General features: G+C 37.4%; 1 protein-coding gene across 9 annotated transcripts in view; it reads left to right on the top strand.

The window, feature by feature from the left end:
* The window catches only part of PPP2R2C (protein phosphatase 2 regulatory subunit Bgamma), a 191,698-nt gene that overhangs the window by 74,894 nt on the left and 94,955 nt on the right, over nt 1-21,849 (top strand). For 3 of the 9 annotated variants that reach the window (XM_021550762.3, XM_077782745.1, XM_021550757.3), the window contains exon 2: nt 2,372-2,463. The exons of 5 other annotated variants lie outside the window; for them this stretch is intronic. In XM_021550762.3, coding sequence (XP_021406437.1) covers nt 2,397-2,463 — 67 coding nt within the window. In that variant the 5' untranslated portion in view covers nt 2,372-2,396. Of the gene's footprint in view, nt 1-2,371; nt 2,464-21,270; nt 21,422-21,849 lie in introns of all 9 variants that reach the window. One more of the 9 variants, XM_077782746.1, reaches the window with a different exon arrangement.

Genomic DNA, 21,849 nt, shown 5'->3' on the forward strand with positions numbered 1-21,849 from the left:
GATTCTACCTATCGGTAATATCCCATATGGTTAAAGTGCCTGCTGAAGTGCTTGGTGTACATAGGTCAGTGTAGACTGTAGGAGGCTGGAGAACAGTAATTTGTAGGGAGAAAAGCAGGATGATGTAAGCAAAGGAAAGGCTCTTTGAAGCAGTTAAGGTGCATAAGGTGTTTGTTTTTGAACACTCAAGACTTGTTTTTGAAATAAATGTATGGTACCCCCAAAGTGTGAAAACCATGGTATGGATATCTTCATAGATTACTAAAGTAAAGAAGCAAAAATCCACACTGTGACCAATTCAGCTCTTGCTTTCAATTGTAGAGGTTCCCCTCCCCACAGTTTTAGCATTGTCAGCTTGCATTTACCAGTTTGCATTTCAGGGAGAGTAAATGTATTAGAAGTTCTAGTCCTTTCTATGATTATTAGAAGATACTGCTAAATATTTAAAAGTATTTGAAATCTTTTCTCTGGAGATCTGATCAGTACTATCAATGTATTGTTACTGTAATATCTAGATTATTCATGTGTCATGACCTTTTGGGGACTCTGAGAGGGCTTTAGGCAACACATAAAACCTAAAGTTGTCAGATTCTTTTCATTTTGCTTCTTTCTGATAGTCATTGGTTTTGTCACACAAAGAAGAGGAGCAGATTTAGTAAAAATTCCTGTTAATGCTGAGAATAATCACTCTCTTTGAAGGTGAACAGGACATCTGTAGTGCCCAGAAGAGAATTAATCAGTAATATTTATTTGATCCAGGCTGCTGTATCTTATTGTGTATTTAAATATACTGGATTTATTAAATATGGTATTATATATGTGACCAGTTGTTATTATTTCTCTTGGAGGTTTTTTTCAATTTTTTTGGCAAAGTCTGTTTATAGTCATAGTTCATAGACAGCTATAATTATATTCCAGTTAGCAGATATTGGAAGACAAACTGTTTCATTGCTTTGAATGGGTTGGTATTTTGAAAACTGGGAACTTTGGAGAAAAACAGTATGCAGTTGCAAATAAAAAAAAAAAGGAAGAAAACAGGCTGTCTGGCATTCTTTAAAGGAAGTGATTGGCATTCTTTAAAGGAAGTGATTGATGAAGTGAACAATTCTATTTACCTCTACATTTACTCTTCAGTTGAAGTAATAGATGCAATACATGATGGGGGGTGGGGGGTTTGTTTTATTTTTCCCCTTAGTAGAGTTTTTCTGCCATATTATAATCATGGTTTTCTTGTCTTGCTTTCCATGCTTTTCAGCAGTTCTGAATTATGTATAAACCTCACATGTATGGGCTTTGTCTCGTCTTTCAGTTCATTTGCAAGATTAATATTGCTGTTGGCCAAAGTTAAGGAAATGCAATGAAGCTGATATTTTTCCAATTAATTATTGGAAATTGTTCCTGCCTGTGAACATCAGTATTCAGTGCACACTCATACCAGAAAAAAGTGGTTGGTCATTAGCTTCCAGTCCTCGATGTCTAAACTTGACATTTCCTAAAAAAAAAAAAACAAACCATCATGGCACTCTGAAAAACACAGAGATCACTTTTGGAGCAAACAACTTATTTTATTGGGGCTTTAGAGAGTTGGTTTGGAAATAGAAAAATATTGCATTCATCACCACACTCAAAAGAATTATTTATTCATGTGTTTCAGATAGAGTTATTTTTCTTTCTCTCTTGAATGGATTGCACTTTGGGATATACAAATCATTTGAATGTGTCATATTAAAAACTGAAAACTGTTGTCCCAGCTGGAAACCATGAAAACTATGGAAAGTTTCCTTTTCTCCTTTAAAAAAGAAAAAGGTATTTGTTAGGATTGATTCCTGTGGTAAGCCTATGTAGATTAATGTGGAAGTAAAATAAAGTGTCTCTATGGAATGGGTTGGACAGGAGAAGCAAATTAAATGTTCCTCTATTAGGTAATTCACGTAGCAATGGTTTCTGGAAAGGAAATTTATAAAGAGCAGAAAACTGCCATTTTGAAAAGGAGGTAGAAGGGAGAGCTACTCAATGGATATTTGTTCATGTCAGAGTTGAGAGCTTATTTAAAATATTATTTCCTTAGTTATTTTATTTAGGCTGTCTCGTTATGTTGGCTCTCAATGACCATATTTCAGTTTGTTACATAGGTAACTGGCAAGAGCATCATCAGCTCATGAACCAAAGAATCCAGCTTGCTGCAAACGGAGCTCCACGGAAGATGTGAAAGTAATGCAAATACTTCTGTAGGAACTGGGAGTTTTTCACCACACCCCAAAATGTACTTGCTCAAATCAGGCATTTTCAAATTCAGTTCTTTTTCTGTCACTTGTAATGTGGAAGGTGCTGTCTGACAGCCCTGGAAATTAAGTCCTCTATTTCTCCACAGGACAGGTATAGCAAGGGCAGCAGCAATGCAAGCTTCCCCACACTGTCCTACCAATGTTCCTCAGCCCAGTTCTGAAGAAGTCACTTCTGGAGGTGAGTGGGTGGAAGAGTCTCTGTGCAGAGACTGCTGCAGGGCAGTGGTTCCTGCAGGATGGGCTGCTGGATGGAGGCTGGCCCCTTGTCTTGAGTGAGCCACCAGTCTTTAACAGATATCAGTTTATGTATCATAAAGCGGCGTGGGCTGGATTCGTTGAGGTTGCATTATTCTGCTTGGCTGTTGTCACATTTTGCTATTTCTTTGTGGTGGGATGGCACCTGTACATTTTTTTTCTTTTTGCACTGTTTTGTTGTTAAAGGCTTTGTCAGTGCTTTATGTACACGTCTCCAGTGTGGCATGTGAATAACTGAATGCAGCCTGGTTGTAAATGTGGCACAGAAAAGCAGTTACTGGTGGCAGCCATGTGTGCAAGAGGAGCTGTAGGGCACTAGACCAAGAGGCATGCTTTGAAATGCACCAGAAATTGATAAGAAAGTGTATGTTGGGTTCTAGTATCTAAATGAACAATTAGATTTCTGTTGCAAAGCCGTATCTTAACCATTTCTCTTCACATAATTACTATGTAATTTAGATATTAACATCAATTAAGCTGGTAAACTAATGTTCTTTTTTAGATTATTTTATAATTAATGAAATCTGCCTATCTAAAGTTAGACATGCAGCATTCTACACTATATGAAAATAAAGAGTATGTATTGCAGTTACCATAGATAGTAGTCATCCAAACCAGAAATATGTGATAAATTGTGAGAGGAATTAATGACTGATGCAAGTTTTCAGAACAACAGTTTGGCAAATTAATTCTCCTATACATTCCTGGAGTTACTTGAGCACTACTTACTTCAAATAAAGTGAGAATTATTCAATTTTCAGCCAAATATACATCTCTTCAACACAGAAATAAGTCTGAGAAAATGGGAAACAAAGGCTTAGCAAGGCTGTTAGGTCATGGTGAATTACTTTTCTAGTTTTGAATGCTGTGTGAAGGATTTGCAATGCCTTGATTGTCATTTGTAGTTGAGGCCCTTAAGTCAGTTTAACTCTGCTTCTATAGCTGTTTGTAAACAGGAGTGATAACAAGAGACCATAGTATAATTCAATAATTGTATAAATTTAGCATTGTTCCTATCTGTTTCCATGAGATCATAGAGTAAGAGTTAATTTTCCTAGTCAAAGTAGATTTCCTGAAGGCATTGCTTAATTTTTTAACTTAAAAGGATAAGAATCGGAGTAGTATTAATTCTATATACAGCTAAAACAGTTCCTGGCTTTCACTTTTTAGTTTTATCAGGTAGCAGGGCTATGGACTTCTGTTCATAATTAAAATTAATGACAAAGTCCTGTTGAGAAGTCATTTGAGACTGATGCATAAAGTAGAAAGCAGTTTGAGGATCCTTGTCATGAGACTACATGGCATTATGACATTCTCTAAGTCACATTATTCAGTGTTTGTATTGTGCTAATAGATCATGTGGATTTGATTTTTTTTCCAGCTCTTTTGAATGCAGTGCAGAGTACTAATCTCTTACTGATGTTGACAAAGCTATAGGGAGGTCCAGATTTGGCCTCCCACACACCTGAAGTCCAGAATTTCAGCTCAAACCTCCCTCTCTGCCATGTAAACTTTTTAAGATAATTATATACCTTGTCACAATTAAACCTTTTTTATAATAGTCATTATTTTAAATTCAAGTACAAAAATACATTTTCAGGACGAGCACAAGAATGGTCATAGAGACTGTTTTCTTCACAAAGTATTTATTCAGACCACAAATTCATCTGGCTCTGCATCTGCTTTCTGTGAATACTAATTAATACAGAGTCTGATTTTTTTCTGCATATTTACATTGAATAGTGGTTATCTAAAGTAGCACACTTGTAAACCAGCATATGGCCCAGAACATCCATAGCTCCTTCATCCTGGAGTCCTCACTTACACAAATCTGTTGTTTCTACTGGGACTGCTTGCATGGGAAGAGGCTTTGCATTACATTCATAGTTACAGATCTTTATCTTAAAAGCTTCAACAATAACTTTATCAACTTGTCTTTACCTCCAGTTATATCCTAGTGATTGTACAACCTCTCAGAGCTTCTGCCCAGGACTGGGAATGGAGTAAGGTTAAACCAGTCTTTCAAGAATGTATTTATATATTTTCCTGAAGGTTCAGTAAATTGGCTTGAGGCTTCAGGCTCAATTTACAAAGTAATTTTTTCACCAACCACTAGATAACAGAGTTTAAGGGACACAGAGTTTTGGATCAAGTGTCAGAAACAGAGGCTGCAAAACAAGGAATAAGAAACACTTTAGGTTCACATTGAATAATGTGTGGTCTTTGCACAGTTGGGAAACCCCAATGCTAAAATGTTCTTTTTTGACTTTCTGTCTGTGAAGAGAATATAGATCTGTGTTTATATAATGGATCCACGGAGGACTTTGCTTATTCCCAGTCTTCTGGAGATCTTGAAAAGCGTTTCCCTAGCAGGTTTGGAGTTAGGGTGAAGTACATTGGTCTGTTTGTGATGATCTGAAAGGAACTGTGTAATCTTAGATTGTTCAAAAGGAAGTGCTTATTTGAGACACCTAGAAATTACTGAGATACAGCAGGAGGAAATGCCTTTTAATCAAAGCTGTATGCCACTGGCATGTATAAGTAAAAGGGTGACTAAATTACCAAAGCTATCAGAAATGAAATCTCATTGCTCAAGTACCAGGCTGTGAAACTGGTTTCACAGACTTACCACATAGTTATCACAGGCTTCTGTGATGTTACTGTTTAGAATTATTGGGACTGTAGAAAGGAATTTGACACTTGTCTCTCTAGGTTTCATGAAGGACTGTTTTTACTGTCCATTAGTCTTTTGGTTCACAGTTTTAGTCCAGCAGTTTGTGACAAGGTTCCGTTAGCAATGACCAGCTGCATAACTGAGGATATGAAAAATTCTTGCTTTTAAATTTGTTTAGTATTCTGCAGCAATGCTATGGCATCTGTAAAGGTTTAAGTTGGAACTCATTGCAGAACCATTGCTGTGAGCTCTTTCAGGGCAAGGAATACATTTTTCTGTGCATGCATAAAGCCAGCCCTCACTATATCTTTGGCTATTCCAGTTATGCAGGTAATATATTTATAGTAGTGAAACAAGCAAATAGTCCCCTAAGTCCCACAATAACAATTTCACCCATTTAGTTATTTTTTTCTGAGTGCCTAGAAAACTTAGGCCTATTAAAATTGCTTTTGATAGTGTCACCTTTAACCTTGTAGCAGAGTATTTGAACTCAGATGTTGAAAAGAGTTCAACAAAAAAAAAGTGCTGCTTAGACAGGATGAGACATGCAGATGAAAAATGAAAAGCAGATGCAGAATGTAAATCCTCTTTCAGGAGCCTTATGAGAATGTCATCTGGTTATCATAATGACAACACAGGTAACCATCATTCTCTGCATTCCATAAAATCCTGACTCACAAATGAGTTGAGTTTTCACAAAGTCAAGCTATAAGATCAGCTACAAATACCATGGTTTTTGTTTTTGTCATTCTTCAATTTCCAGGAAGCCTGATGAGACCCAACAGCTCAAGAGCATTGAGGCTGATGAAATCTAAATTTTCCATAAGCTTTTTCTACTATAGTATGCAGCAAATGAAAAATTAGCAGAGTAAATACTGAGACTGTAGAATTGTGAGATTTTCTGGGGCAAAAGGAAGGTTTGTTTGCATTTAAATACTATTTGCAAGTTTCTTTCTTAGGCTCATCTACTGTGCATTTAGAATTGATAGTGAATTTCTCCTGCACTTGAATGACTGTTGCGCCAGGAGGCTGTGGATTTTTTTATGTTTTCTTTTGCTTGATCAAATACTCTAGGCTCTTACAGGGAGATGTGAAGCAAATTAGAAAATATGTTCTTTTATAAAAAATACTTAAGAATATGCTTCAGGAAAAAGAGAACTTAATTTTTTTTAAAGGACAGCTGCATCTGAAAAGGCACTTAAATTTTAATCAGTTCCTTAATTTTTATTAATCTGTAATGAAAAAACCCCCAGTGATTAAAATCCTGGGAAATTGATTTGAATTTACAAGTTGAGTTAGCTGGAATTTAGAGGTTTTGCTGTAACAATTTATCAGATCCTGTCTGTGTGTTAAGTGCTGAATGACCTTGTGCCATTTATATTGCTCTGTAGTTTGTCAAAATAAAAAGGGCTTAATTTGATAATTAAGTAGGAGAGAATGAAAAAATGTATTCTGGCAGTTTGTGACCAGGTTGGGAGTAATGTTTCTTCTTTATGATGGAAACAGTGGAGATAACTTAAGAATCACATTTATTCTGGATAGCAATTACTTGTTTTTAAATATTTTTTTAAAATTCTGAGTTGTTTTTTTTTTTTTTAACAGTGTTTACAACATTGTTGGTTTTTGAGAAAGGAGTCTCTATGCTAGCTTAATTTTGTAGGAGTGCTGGAGTGAAGGCTGCTTATTTATGTCAGGTAGAACACAATGGGACAATATACTTTAACCTTTAGAACTATGAAAAAACATTCAGAAGAACTGATGTGTAATTGGAAAGGAAACTTCAATTGTAAATAGGTTTTTGGGGTTGTGTTTTTCTTAGGATTTTGGGTAGGTATTATTTTTGTTTATTTTAACTGAGGTTTGGCTGCCAAGTTCTGAATGGTGGGAATAGTTTGAAGGTCTGTTTGGAAGTAATTGATTCAATATTGTCTCCTGCCCCACTCCTGCCTGGTGACTGATGTGTTTTGCTGTCCCCAGTGGTGCAGAGGATATTGGGAGACCTTTGGGAGCCCTGTAGGGTGGGTGCTGCTAGATTAATGCTGATGCTGCTGCTTCCTTCTCTCCTCCTGCTTTCTTCTGCATCTCCCTCCCTGTAAAATATCCTCTTGGCTAAATGCTTGTGCAGAAGAAAACTGATGTTATGGCCTGTGTACTTTGCCTTTCCTGATTTTACAACTGACAGATAGAGCTCTATTCCACACATTGATCCTGCCCTTGACTTCCCTTCACAGAACAGGATATGAATGTGGAAAATGCTACTGTGTTAAATGTTAAATACAGAAAATGTCCCCTCTGTTCACAGCATCAGTTTTGTAGTATTGATGTGCAAAAGAAACAGCTGAACTGATGTTTCAGGCAGTTGGCTGTAGAACTGCGTGGAAATGGGAGTGGAGGAGTGTTTGATACCAACAAATCAGGAACAGCTATCATAAAACCAACCTAAAGCCTCTTCCATTCTGTAGAGATTTATAAATGGTGTCAGCAAGCACATCTGCTTCTCACCTGACTGGGGCTTACAGGTTAGCTTAGAATTTTCCTTGCAGAAGAGGAACTTACTTTACTTTGTCTACAGACAGTGTGTCACCAGTTATACTGGGCTTCATATACTTTTTTCTTTTTTTCTTTCTTTCCATGAGCCAAGTAAACATAAAACCTAAACTGAAGATTTGATGATGGGGCAAAACCTCTGTTGTTGCTCACTCTTTTAAAAGATCTGGTACTGTGCTGGAGGACAGAGAGCACTGTGGTATGAAATCAAACATTTCACTGAAATCAGTATTGCTAATTTCAAGTGAAGGTTTCCATGGGCTGTGTCTAAGACCAAGTATAATCTAAATGTTAGATGTCGCTAAAAGTATGTGATGCATAGTGGGATAGACAGAGATGCATGGTGGGAAGGAAGAGAAGGCTTTAACAGGAAAACTGTAGGGTGTGCTCGTTTATGATCACCATACTCTTTCCCCAATACCATAGAGGGAGAAAATCCTAATCATGCCAAGAGCTGAACAGCTGTTGCACTTCTATACAAGCTGCTGCCTTCAAGGGTGCATTTACAGAAAAAACTGGGAGTGTGGAATGGGTACATATAAGAGGACAGGCTAAGCCAATTAATCTCTAACTTTGCAATATATATACGTGTACATATATATGTAAAGGGTGTATATCTATGTATTTGTAGTGTATGATTTTTTTCCTTTGAATCAGAATAAGGTTTTGCATTTAATCTTAAATGTTTTCTCTTTGATCTGCCTCTTTAAATCTGATTGAGGGAAACAGAATGTTCTCTTATTGGAACATAAGCAGCTTTGCTATGCACTTCTATTTTGAATGCTTTGGGATTGTTATTTGTTTTTATAGTAATAAGTTAAATAGACCTGTATCAGCAATTTTGAGGATATGAGCTTAGTGTGCAAACATCTGTTGTATATATTTGATGTGTCCCCCTGCCTTTCCAATAAGACTTTGGAGATGTAGCTTTTCAGTATATCCTGTGGTGCTTGATAATGCTGACCGTGGTTCTGTGATGACAAGCATAATATTTTGAAGGTATTTCTGAAAGATAAATTTATAAAAGATAAATCTTTTATCTGTTCAGTTTTCATCTTCTCTTTCTATGTAGCTTCCCTTTGTCTCTTTGGGTGAAGTGCTTCTATTTTGAGGACTCCGCAGAAGAAAAAAACTGGTATACTGACATCTTAAATATTGCTTATGGTAGCTGCTACTGTTTGAAGTTTTTGAGAACAGGGAAGGACTTGGAAGTACCTGAGTGTGCACATGAATGATTTCCTCCCCCTGCCCACCCCCACCGTTCTTGCTGGCAGATGGACCTTGAAGGACTTTTGCCAGCAAGTGAGAGTCAGACTAGCCTCTAGGAGTGACTGATACCAGGCAGCCTTTCTGTCTTGCTGAGCTCAGCAGAACAAGCCTGTCAGTGAACCTGATCTATGATTTCAAAGTTATTTCATATTTTTTTGTCTCAGAAATCACAGTAGCGACAGAACAGAGTGTTTAACACCCTGTGAGAGTTGTCAAACATAACCAAATATGAAATTAAGTGATTGTTACAAAATAAATGCCTGGGAGAGTGAGTTTACAGTCTTAATGCTGCAATAATAAGTACCTTTTAAAGTATAAGCTTTACATATTTTTTTTTGTTACAGACATTGCCTTCTGAAAAAAAGCACAGATTGCAGGTTGGGACAGTCTTCAGGATGCCAGTAAATGGTGCTCTGTAGCACCACTCTTGCTGCAGAGATAATAGTTCTGTATAGAACTGTTGTGGTTTCATCCCCTCTGGCAGCCAAGCCCTAGGCAGCTGCTTGCTCACTCCCTCAGCAGCAGGATTAGGGAAAGAATTCAAAGAGTAAAAGCTGGAAAACTCATGGGTTGAGATATAGACAGTTTAATAGGGGAAGCAAGAGCCATACACACAAGCAAAGCAAAACAAAGAATTAATTCACCACTTCCCATGGGCAGGCAGGTGTTCAGCCATCTCCAGGAGAGCAGGGCCCATCACATGTAACAGTCATTTGGGAAGACAGACATAATCACTCCAAATGTCCCCCCTTTCCTCTTTTTTCTCCCCACTTTATGGACTGAGCATGATGTCACATGGTCTGGGATATCCCTTTGGTCTCTTTGGGTCAACTGTCTTGGCTACGTCTCCTCTCAACTTCCCATGCACCCCACCTCCTTGCCAGCCTGGCCATATACCAAAAGCAGAAAAGGCCCTGGCTCTTTTAAGTGCTGTTCAGCAGTAACAAAAACATTTCTAGGTGATCAACCCTGTGTTTGGCATAAATCCAAAATAGCCCCATAATAGCCACTGTGAAGACAATTACCCCAGCCAAAATCAGCACATTAACCCAGATTTAACCAGCAAATATGTATTTAATAATTAATGGCTTCTTTTTATGTAAAATAATGGAACTTCATTTTGCAGATGAGAATTCCTCTTTTGTATTAATTCTCTTTGAATTCATATTTCTCATTCCTTTTTAGTTGTTCCAAACCCTGAACACTTGTTCTCTGCCTGACCTCTAACACTGTGGATTAAAAAAAAGAACTCCAGATGGCTCACTTCATAGAATGAGGGCACCTTTATTTGTAAGGCATTTAAATGAGTCAAAAATCCAGCAAAGAAAATAAACTGTCTTAATCAGTGGTCCTTAATAATTATGTCTGCAGTTTCAGACAGCCATGATTGTGGTGTGACGTTGGATAAATATCTCCCAGACTTCCCACAGGCTGTCAGAGCTAACAGGGCTACCCAAGCCTGAAGAGCCTGATAAAAACCCCTGTCTCACGTTGATATGTATCCCAGACCTTCTGGTCTCTGTTGTAATTACTGCAGGAGCAGGTGGTTTTCTGCAGCTTTGTGGAAGTGGGGTTTGGTGTCTGGTCCTCAGAGAGTGGTTACAGAACATAGCAGAGGTCTGGGCTCTGTGTGCCCCTCATGGACGGGGCAGGTATCTTTTAGTAATCTTGTGATGGGTATCCTTCAAGCTTCTGAATTCTGGGACTTCCTCTGTCTATGACCAGGCTTGGAAGAAATTCTGGAGATAAATAAGAGATTATTTTACAGAATTACTGGGGAAAATACTGCTCTTATTCACTTTTGATGTGGTAGTGGTAATAATTGCAATATATCAGAACTGATGGATGACTCAAGTTTTTTTCTTTGAAAAATCTTCTGCCTTCTTTGTACCAACCATGAAAAACCCTAACCTTAAGAATAAAAATCTCCATGGACTTTGATAAAGCAGAGATTTAATCAAATGTGCTGTTCAGCTCTGCTCTAAATCAGTATCAGATAACAATATCTTGCATATCTTGCTTGTTATTTAAACTGTGATAGTATGGAGTCACTAGGCATAGCTGGTTCCATAAACACAGAGGGAGGTGGTTTCTGCCCAGAGGAATGTGGTGTTAAGTATGAGACAAGAAAGAGACAGTGTGAGGATATATTAAAACAGGGGCAACATGAGGTCATGATGACTGGTCAGCACAAGAAACAGCTGTAACAGGAACCTGGCTGCCAAGTGTCTTTATTTTATGGTAATCCATTTGTTGCAGCGCTCTGAGGAATATGGTTTGTTTTAGCTGAGCTCCAGAGTGGAATGTGAATTGAGCTGATCATCCAGTCTCGGAAAACATTCCTCACATTGAAAATATTCTCATATTATTTTTTGCAAATAATGATGCAGTAATAATAATTACCTCTATAATAACTGAGCAACTGTCCTCATACTGAGCTGTGTGACAGTGTCCTTGAATACCCTGACACTCCAGTGATTACTCCAGAAAAATTAAGATAAGCCAGAGAGCTTTTCTGGTTACCAGTAAGCTATGAAAACATTTCAGCAAAATACATAGAAATGCATCTCAGAAATCTACAACTTAAATATGCAGAAAGAGAAAATTCATGGAAGTCATCTTTGGAGAAACTTAGGGGGCTTCACATGGTGACAGAGTCCATTTTAGTGTGAGTGGATTTGACATGAATGCTTTTGTGTTTATTTAAGGATATGTACAGTAAAATTTGTCACTGTGTTGTGTAGTTTGAATGTAATGCAGTAAATCTATAAGCCTTGTCACAGGGGCCGGACATGCCTTAAGTGCTTTCTCTGTCCACAAATGGCCCTTTAGTGAGGTAAAGGACTGGTGATGCAGGGGTCAGACAGAGTAAAGTGCTCTCCAAAGTGGCTTTTCTGCAAAGATGTTATTTTCTTGTCTACTACCACTTTCCAGGCAGACTCAGTCTCTCTCTGATGGAATTCTAAGCCATAACTGATGAATAATCTATCCTCAGAGATTTTTAAGGACTCTCTCAGTTATTCCTAGCTAAACTGTGTTTGAATTGGGTTCAGCTGGTCTCAGCAACAGATATCAGGTATTACTAAATAATGACGTGTCATGTAGGAGAAAGGCAAAAATATTCACTCTTTCTGTAATCTTGACCAAATTAATCTTTTACTCGCTGCATGTTTTTCAAAATAGTTTTGTATATTTGTTAGTGAAATACTGGTGTATACATAACATATGAATATTGTTGTGGAATTGAGTAAAATTATATTTGGAATGTGTATTTTTCCAGTTTACTTTTAATTCATTTTCACCCATTATTAAATTTAAAAATAAGAGAATTACAAGTAGTGCCATAAATCAATATGTGTCTTGAACTGCAGAGCAAGTAATTTTTATAAGAGGGCAAGCCCCTGTGTTTATAATAAATCAAGTTCATTATCTTTTGAGCTTCCTGATTAAAGTAATTAGTCATTTATGCTGATACAAAGCCACCAGTGAATTCTTTGCTTTGTTTCACAAATATTAAATCTTAACTTGTTTTGTAAGGGTCATTGGTTATAAACAGCTCCACATTGTAATGTAAATTTTTTGCTTTGTTAGTGGGGAAGTAGTTTCTGCCAGTGCAAATTAATACACCAAGCAACTCTGCTGCAGTTAGAACAACCTGCCTTTAAGACTGTACCCTGCAAACGAATTTCAAATGCCTGATAGGATGCAGCAGGTGGGGCTGGGTAGGGCATTGGGGGTGACTGATGCTGGGTGCTGAGGTCTCAGGTCACAGAGGGGCTGCAGGCTGTGCAGCTGGTGGATGCCCAGCAGGGCTGGGTGGGCTTCCCCACTTGTGCAGCAGCCGTGCTGATGGCTGCCCATTCCCACAAACCACTGTGGAGAGCTCTGGTTGGTGTCATTCTCAAAATATTTGGGAATATATTTGAGAACTGAATATGCTTTTATATCTGCAGAATACCACTGTTACCTGAGGGGCTTCAGTTCGGAATGCCACTGTCACTCCAGCTGGGTATTAAAAATGTCATTGCCAAGCAAAAATTAGTGCTTTAGAAAAAAGCATGCATGAGATTGTGCTTCTTCCTGCTCTTCTTTAGCTCTTGGTAAGAATAGTCTCTTCTGGGGTAGGGTCAAAGACAGCTTAATTTTCTGAATGAAAGCAGTTGTGGTACTCCAGAAAGTTTCTCTATTTCCAGGCATCAGTTCTGACCAATATGTACTTGGGATCATATTTATAAAACTTGCCCTAAGACTGGAATAAATCGATACATCGAGGACAGAAGTCCAGAAGTCTCCTGAGTTGTTTTGTGGATTTTAATTAGGTGTAGCTATGCCCACAGGTACAGTGAAGTAGTAGGATGAGCCCAATAATTTCAGTGTAAATCTAACTTTTCTTTTGAATGTTGAATGATACAGGACCTGCGAAAATGTAACATTAGAAAGCACCTAATGACCTTGACTGCAACTCTTACTTAAAGAAAGCAAGTCTTTTTTTCTGCTTTGGTTTCTTTGTACTATTCCAATTCAAGAGTAATTTTGAGCCTCCAAGTTCTTTCTTTTCATATTAGATTACATCCTTTACGGTTAAAATAAGGGAAACCTTTTCCAGCAGTTTCTCTGGTCACCTGCTGTGCAAACTAATAATGCCATGCTAATCTCAAAAGGACTGTCAGTCACAGTCACATTTGAATTTCAGTGTTTCAGGAAGGAGACAATCAAGAGTGAAATTAGCTGAACTAGGCTATGTTGTACTACTTGTTTTCAAAATCTACAGTCAATCAAATACATCAAGAATGGGAGGTGTGTTTTTAAGGAGGTAAAAATTTGTTTACAAGATTTTTTGTGAATTTTAATGGTGCAATATTAATAAGGCGACAGAAGTATAGGTTCTTTTTTCTTTTAGCATATGCTCCAGTGAGAAATAAGTAATTTCATATGGGGTAAGGATTTGAGAGATTCAGCTTGTAAAAGAGGGTAATTGTGACTAAGTGCAGGTTAAGACATGAGTTCTGTCACTCACTAACATTTGTTTTCCGGTTGTTAGTCATGAAACACTGCACAATGTTCACAAGAAAGCTTAAATGTACTTTAGAGAAAGACTTTTCACATGCTAGGATGAAGAAAATAGTTATTCTCAGAGATTTCTAAGCATTCTAGCATTTTCCACACCAAAAAAAAAAAAAAAAAAGATGGGCTACAAGAAGTTGTCTAAAAGGATGAACATTGTAATTTGAAAAGAAAATAGGTTCTAGTGACTGTTCACCACCTGGATATTAATGTAGGCAATTACCAGGTCTTGCCTTCCAAACATTATTATGTTAGAGTAAGAAAAAAGCCTATATTGTATTTTATATGACCTTTCTAATACTATATATACACATATAGATTTGTGTTATTTGTCTCTAATTCACCAAATGTTTCTTATGTGTGGCTCAAGGCATTTATTTATTGCAAGGCTTCAAGCTGTGGTAAGCAAGGTCATAGATTAAGAATTGATTTCCACAGTTGCTCTAGCATACAAACTAAATTTCTCTTGGTTGGTTATAAAGACTACATCTGGGTATAAATTTAGCTTTTCAACACTGCCTTGAAAATGTTAAAACAAATGAGAAAATACTCTGTATGTATTGCATGTTTCAATTAGACCTTCAGCTAAAACTTAAGGAAAACAAATTGGTTTTGTGCTGCAAACTGCTAAGTAAAACTATGCCAATAATAAAGATGGTGAGTTTTTAATTTCACTTGTTTTTTTCTTGTAATGACTTTATTTTTTTAATTCAGATTTCCTGTACAGTTTCTGTCAAACTATGTTTTGATCAATATCTTGATTAATCCTTTTTTTTACTATATGCTTCTAGAGATATTGCTAATTGCAATAGGAATGTAGGTTTCAAAATGAAATACAGCTTATCTTCTTTGGAAACAGTCCTACAAGAAATAGAAAAATCCTGCTGTTTTATTAGCATTGTCTGTAATGTGAAACATATGATTTTTTAAACTGAAGACTGTATATAGACTGAATTGAAAATTCACCTTTATCAAGGAGGTGTTTTTATGGTTTTCTTTGTGGGTTGTTGTGTTGGATTTTGCTTTTCAGGTGTGCTTTGTGTTGGTAACAGTAGTAGAGCTTAACTGTATGCAGAAATCAATTTGTGTAAATGTCAAATTCACTGTTTTGTGAATCTTTGCAGCAATACACAGATTCACCCTGACTACATAGTAAATCTCAAGTTGGAGAAATTGGCTTCTTAGACACATCTTTAAAGAAAGTATTTCTGATATAATATCCTGCCCTCTGTTATTAAATTAGCATGTCTATAACAGTAACCATAATATGTAGTTTGTTTCCAGATCACTATCAACATCATCAGGTGGCTTTAAAAAAATACTAGCTTGGCCTTTGCTGTTCCTCCATGTGCCCCAGCTACTGTTTCTGCTGTTGGCAGAGGAACCAAATTGCAAGATTATTTTTCTAAGATTACAGAGGATATTGTGTTAGCTTGGTGGGAATTGTTTTGCAGTGCACAGCCCACTGGCACACAAGAAAGTAGTGTGGCAAAGGTTTTGTGGTACTCTGTTCTGCTGAAACAGCGACTGAATTGCCAACCCTTTTGCACACTAGTGCATGAAGTAACTTTCTCACAGTGCTCACAGTATGTATGTAAAGAAAAGCAGTTGGAAAGTGGAGTGCTATGTGATGGGAACAGTAAAACAGTTGGTGAGTAAAATAGGTAAGGATTTGAAATATAAACTTTATTAAGGAAAACGTACATAGAAATGAAGTACCTCAGAAATCACTTCTCTTGCAAATTCAGATGGATGTTTTGAGGAATGAAGTTGTGAAATTCATCTGATCTAAATGATCTTTATCCCCTTCCTGAACTGTATTTTGCAGGATTAGAACAGTCAGATCTCCTTTCATGGGTGTTCCCAGCAAACTGCTTAGCACTTGACCATATTTTGCAAAATTTTGAGTGGCAGCTTATTTTAATGTATTGGAAGGAGAGGATTTGTCAGTTTTTTAAATGTCCATGTCTATAACAAACTTCCTTTTGACTTGATTGAGATTTCCATATGGAGATAACTCAAAAAATGCAGCTTTGTGGTGAAATACAATGAATCAATTCAACTCAGACTTTCTCTGAATAATAAAGTCTCACTGAAAGCCTTGTTAGGAAGGAATTATGATTATCAAGTCTGGTAGTCAGGGAGGCTTGTTGTTAGTGTATTACTGCAGGACAACTCAAGCATGGTCATGCCTGACTGAATACAAGATTTACACCTATTTCTAAATTGTAGTTCTCTTTTTTTTTTTTTTTTTTAAGCACACTGAAATATGTATGAAGAATTCTGGACTGATTCATTAACTTTGAATAAATTCCTAAAACAAATGGGTGAAATGAGAGAAAGCAAAAATAACTAGCTTAGCAGGACTCCTTGTGTCAAGTTAGCTGCCTGCAGAGACACAGGACTACTAAAAAGAAGTCACTGATAATTCCTTGTAGATCCATTTAATGGTAAACTTTGAGTAACATAACCTTTTCAGAAGCAGATATGGCACCATCCTCCAAGATTTATGGGCAGGAGTTGATTTTGTACACCTGTCAACTCCTAGCAGCAGCCTAGGAGTCTGGGCTTATGTAGGAATCCACTGAGAAAAATTCTGTTTGAAAAGGAGCACCCACAGCATGTATTTGAGACTGCTGGGGTCTTCGAGTTAGCAGAGAGGTGTGCTACGTACCCAGAGATGATCACAGGGCTGGGTCACGTCTCCTGTGAGAAGAGGCTGAGAAAATTGAGGTTGTGCAGCCTGGAAAAAAGAAGGCTCTGGGGTGACCTCATTGTGTTCTTCCAGTACTTGAAGGGAGCTGCAAGGGAGATGGAGAGGGCCTTCTAGCAAGGCTTTATATTGATAGGACAAGGGGTAATGGCCTTAATATCAAAGAGGGAAGGTTTAAGTTGAATATTAGGAAGAAATTAGTCTCTGTGGGGGTGGTGAGACACTAAAACAAGTTGACCCTGAAGCTGTGATTGCCTCATCCCTTGGAAATAATTGAAGACAGGGATAGGGCCCTGGACAACCTGGTCTAGTAGAAGGTATCCCTGGCCATGGCAAGTAGTTGGAACCAGATGGTCTTCAAGGTCCCTTCCAATCCATACCATTCAAAGATTCTGTGACTTGAGTCTTCCCTTTGCATTTTATTTCTGGCATGTTTGTTATCTCAGCACTTGATTTGAAATTTAGAAAACTGTGGTCTTTCTGACTTTAATTGGAGAATTAAACCTGTCAAGTTCCGTGAAGATTAAATGTGTGCAAATATAAACATTCTTACAATACTGTGATTTTTGTAACACAATTTGTACTTCTTCATATGTTGTTGTATATGTACCACCGTAGTGTATGATCATATGTATATGTACATATACTCCAGTGGTAGTATTAGGATACATTAATGGGGATTAATGCTGCAAAATCCAATATCTGCAGCTGTAGGGTGAACCACATCATTTCTCTGCACCCCACTGTACAGCACTTGGACCCAGGCTCTGGTCTGAAGAAGGCAAGAAATGACAGTAATTATCTATTGCTTGTTCTTCTGCATGTCTGCTTGGCAACATAACACTTGGCTTGGATTAAAACAGCACTGAAGCTTTTTTAACCAATCTGAGAGAAATAATATGTGTCATGCTACAAGTTATGCATTCCTGACTTCATCTTTCTGCCACATGCTGCCTTGCTCTGACATGGATGGTTCTGTGAACCACACCGAGGTAGAAGTTGTGAACAACTGGTCTTGCTGAGACTCTTCCTGAGCCTATGTTGAGTTCCCTCAACACCAGAAATATCTTCCCTAAGACTTAAGTAAACATGTTCATTGGTTTTTTTCCCTCTCATGATAACATCTTCATTAAGGAACAGATGATGGTTGGCTCACATGTGTGGGGCTTTATTCTATTTTGATGGTAGAAAATGAGACATACTGTATCATCTTAGTAGGGAGAAGGATTTAAATGTGCAAGATGATCAAACAATGAAACTATGTGGCCAAAGGAGTCTTGTAATGTACGTTTCAAATGCTCTGTAATTTAAAAGTATCAAACTTGTTGCTGCATTCTGTTTTAAAATAACTTATACCTCATTCTTCTGTGCTTCTCTACTGTGGAATTTTTCCTATGTGGAAGGGCTAACTTGAAACACTTTAGGTTTTTCCTCTCTGTTGTATAAGGGGTAAACAGCTAAGCATGAAGCAGTTCCCACCTCTGTGGTTACTCCATTGCTGTGATTACATCTCAGCAGCTCTAGATTTCAGTACTGTTGCATCCTTTTGCTTTCAGCTTTTAATTGAAAGTTTTCATAGCCAGAGAACAGAACAGAGGGATTGGTATTGACTAACAGTGCTCCCCCCACCACGTAAAGGTTCAGCTGTGAATGAAAGGCTATTAAAAGCAATATTGGTGCGGATGCCAAGTGGGAAGAGACAGCAAGCATATAATAAAGAACAACTAATTTGTTTCACAATGAAATGTATATAAAATAATAAATTATTTTAAAACAGGTTTTCTTCTGTTTATCTTCTTTTAATATCAGTTTTCCATAAGAGTAATAATAGTAATTTTGTCTCATTGAAGACGTTGGTTCCAGTTACTGTCTTAGTAATCTTGCACTGAAATGCTTGTAATTTTCAGTGCTGATACTTAAATTTAGTTATCGCCACTTATGCCTTGACTGTCTTGAAATTTAGTACTTTCTACATGCAGACTTTGTTTAGTTAATCAGTATAAGGCTAAAATGGATAAGACACTTGATAGATTTTTCGTAAGGACACACATTTTTGTTTACAGACATGTGAACACATTAGGTTGTGCAACAGCTGTATCTAAGTAGATGTAGAAGTAGGCATTTATGCTGGGCACAGATTATTTGTTCCTCAACATATGCAGGAATAAGGGTGAGGTAAAAATGTAATGTTTAGATTCTACACAGTGTACAATGTCCTGTGGTCAGTTAGTTTATACAAAAATGTTTCTGTATAACTGTGCAGGAGGACTGTAGCATTCATCATAAAAACCCAGATCTCAGCAAAATAAGATGATCTTTCCAAAAGCAAACTTGCAAGGAAAGTTCTTACATTTGAAGTGCTGTGGTTGACTTTTTAAAACTATGGTTAAGTGTTGATCTAACCTATTTGTCTAGAAAATGTAGAACTAAATCCTGTGACACTGACAGTAGAACTTTGATCATGGGAATCCAATATTCATTGCTTGAGGGCATTTGGTTTATAAACAGGAACTATGATCGTTAATGTTCTTCTGAGTATCCTAAATCAGCATTTGGAGCATACATTTTTCAGGTGTAAACACACAGCCAGAGCTTGATACTATTACTGTTGTATTCCATTCATTTATTTGATAAGTATTTTTATATTTTTAAAATAAGGAGTATGGATTTTTTTTACCAAATGTTTGCAACGGATGTTTCATCACTAAAAATCAGCATTGTGGGGATCCTTTCTGAGTCTCTGCTCTTTGGCAAACTGCAGTAGCCCACCTTCTGAAAAACACACAGGCGGGATTAGAAGAACACCTTGAATTGCCGATTCAAGTTTAAGAAGAGGAATCAGCAGCAGAAGATTGCTCTGCTACAATTTTCCCTCCATTGCAATTCTACTCAGTGTTTTACTGTGCCATGCATGCTCTGTTACATGGCATTCACCTACACTGGCTCAAGCAGCAGAAAATCAACAAAAACATGCAGATGCTGAGAGAGATGCTTGAAGAAGCTGAAGAAATAGAGTTCTTCTGGTGTGAGACTTCTAGGTATGCTCTTCTTTTTATCAACAAAATGACATAGTACTTGAACCATTGATTTTCTTTTACTTGTTGTCTGAATGCAGACTTGTTTGTAGTATGTATTGTTTTCTTGTGATAGGAAGTTGAAAAAGGGAATCCATGTTGAATGCAGGGCAGTTGATGTTAATACAATTTTTTTTTCCTTTTTCCACACCTTCAGTAAGAGTTGCATGGAATAATTTGAATGCTTTCCTAGTGACACGGAAAAGCAAGAGAAGGCCACAGACTTGCAAACAGAAATTAGTTGTTATTTGCTCATATGAAATTGGCAAGGAAACAGCTACTACATTGCTCCATGACTGGCTCAAAGTTACTAATGATCCCTGAACAGTTTTATGTAGCACATCATTCATAAGCTTGATCATTGTTCTCTTGTTGTGTTTTCTGTTCTTGGCCTGTCTGAGATCACTTGTGGCAGAGAACTCTTTTTGGGTGCATTTTTGTTCCTGTTTTCCTCTGTTTTATAAATAATCATGCTGCAAGTCTTACACTTAAATGAGCACTGGAGCTCATTCTTGCTTTGCTGTCTAGATCATGAGCATCTGGCACATGATAGTTCTCTACTTGCTGAAAAACTAATCTAGTAAATCCATGCTGTTCTGATTGCTTTTTGTCTCTTTTTGGCTCTCAAAGGCATGAGGATGTTTCCTGACTCCTTAGTACTTATTTTAATTAATTGATAGTTATTTCTCTTTTATTCAGAAAGAGAAGGTGCTGGTGAAAAGCAACTACACAGGACAGTAATAGCAAAGCAATCAGCTATTTAGGCTCAATTTAAGGGAAAGAAATTTTGCTCCCTTGTTGTCCTTCTCTTAAGTAAAACATGAGGTGGGTTTATTCTTTTGCTTGCACCCATCTTTACACTTTCCTTCTTAATACTCATCTACAAATCAAACCCATTGCTAAACTGAGATGCTCCCTCTTTACCTATACTTCAAAATATCCTAGGAGTTGTAAGAAGGTGAACCACATGAACTGTGTGTTTTCAGTCTGTGTAGTTGTTTTCAAACTGCATGTAATTTGGTTTCACAGTACTCACAGTGTGCCAGAGAAGAGATATGGATATCATGTGGATATATAGTAAATTGTTCCTAGTCCTGTCAGGCCATGTGAGTGAGCATGAATCTATGCTGAGAATTTCCACCTAAGCAGAGTCCTGCATTGGGTGGAGGGTTTTGGCTATGAATCACCATTTAATTTACAAGGGACAAAGAGCTCAGATACCCACTGAAGAGGCTGTTTTGATGTAAGGAGCTGCAATGTTGGGTATAGAACTAGCTGACACATAGTCTTGAAAAGCTGAGGGTTTAAGGGAGAAATTAAATGAAATTAAATTAATCTGTTGTATACCAGTGGTGGCTCAATAGCTTTGTTTTTGTTTTTATTTGAAAGATATCACTTGCTGGCTGCAGAGTGGGTGGATTCAGCTTCCTTCTGGAGCCTGAGCAAATCACTTGAGGAAGATATTGCTTTCTGCTGCATCCTAAAGAAAATATGGAAGGGAAGAGCATCTGTGAGGTTGATTCTGGAGATGGATTGGGAGGTAGGGATGCCTGTCACTTATTTTTGTCTTCAACCCAGATAGCTGGTTACAGGAATCCCTTATGACAATGGACCTTGGAATTTACAAAAAGCAAATGCGATAAAGGTGTCGACAGTTCATTGATTGTATTTTGTCACTTTACAAGCAAAAATAAGTTTTTTTACAGTGAATAAAAGTTTTTCAAAACCGCTGTGTCTTAGAGGAAGTGGTACATGTAAACAGTCCATGTTGTGAGTGTTGTTATTTAGTCTGAGATGTCCCAGAGATAATACAAACCTTAAATACCTATAGTAAAAGTAAAGCCTTTTTTTCTTTATTTGTTTCTCCTTTTTCTGTGTCTCCTGCAGTAACTGTACTGCACACGCTGTTTTGTTTGTATTTTTTAACTGGTCTACAGGAAACTGAATGATGTGATAGTAAGTCTGTTT

Source organism: Lonchura striata, chromosome 4 (assembly GCF_046129695.1).
Source record: "Lonchura striata isolate bLonStr1 chromosome 4, bLonStr1.mat, whole genome shotgun sequence".
NCBI classification, from domain to species: Eukaryota; Metazoa; Chordata; class Aves; order Passeriformes; family Estrildidae; genus Lonchura; species Lonchura striata.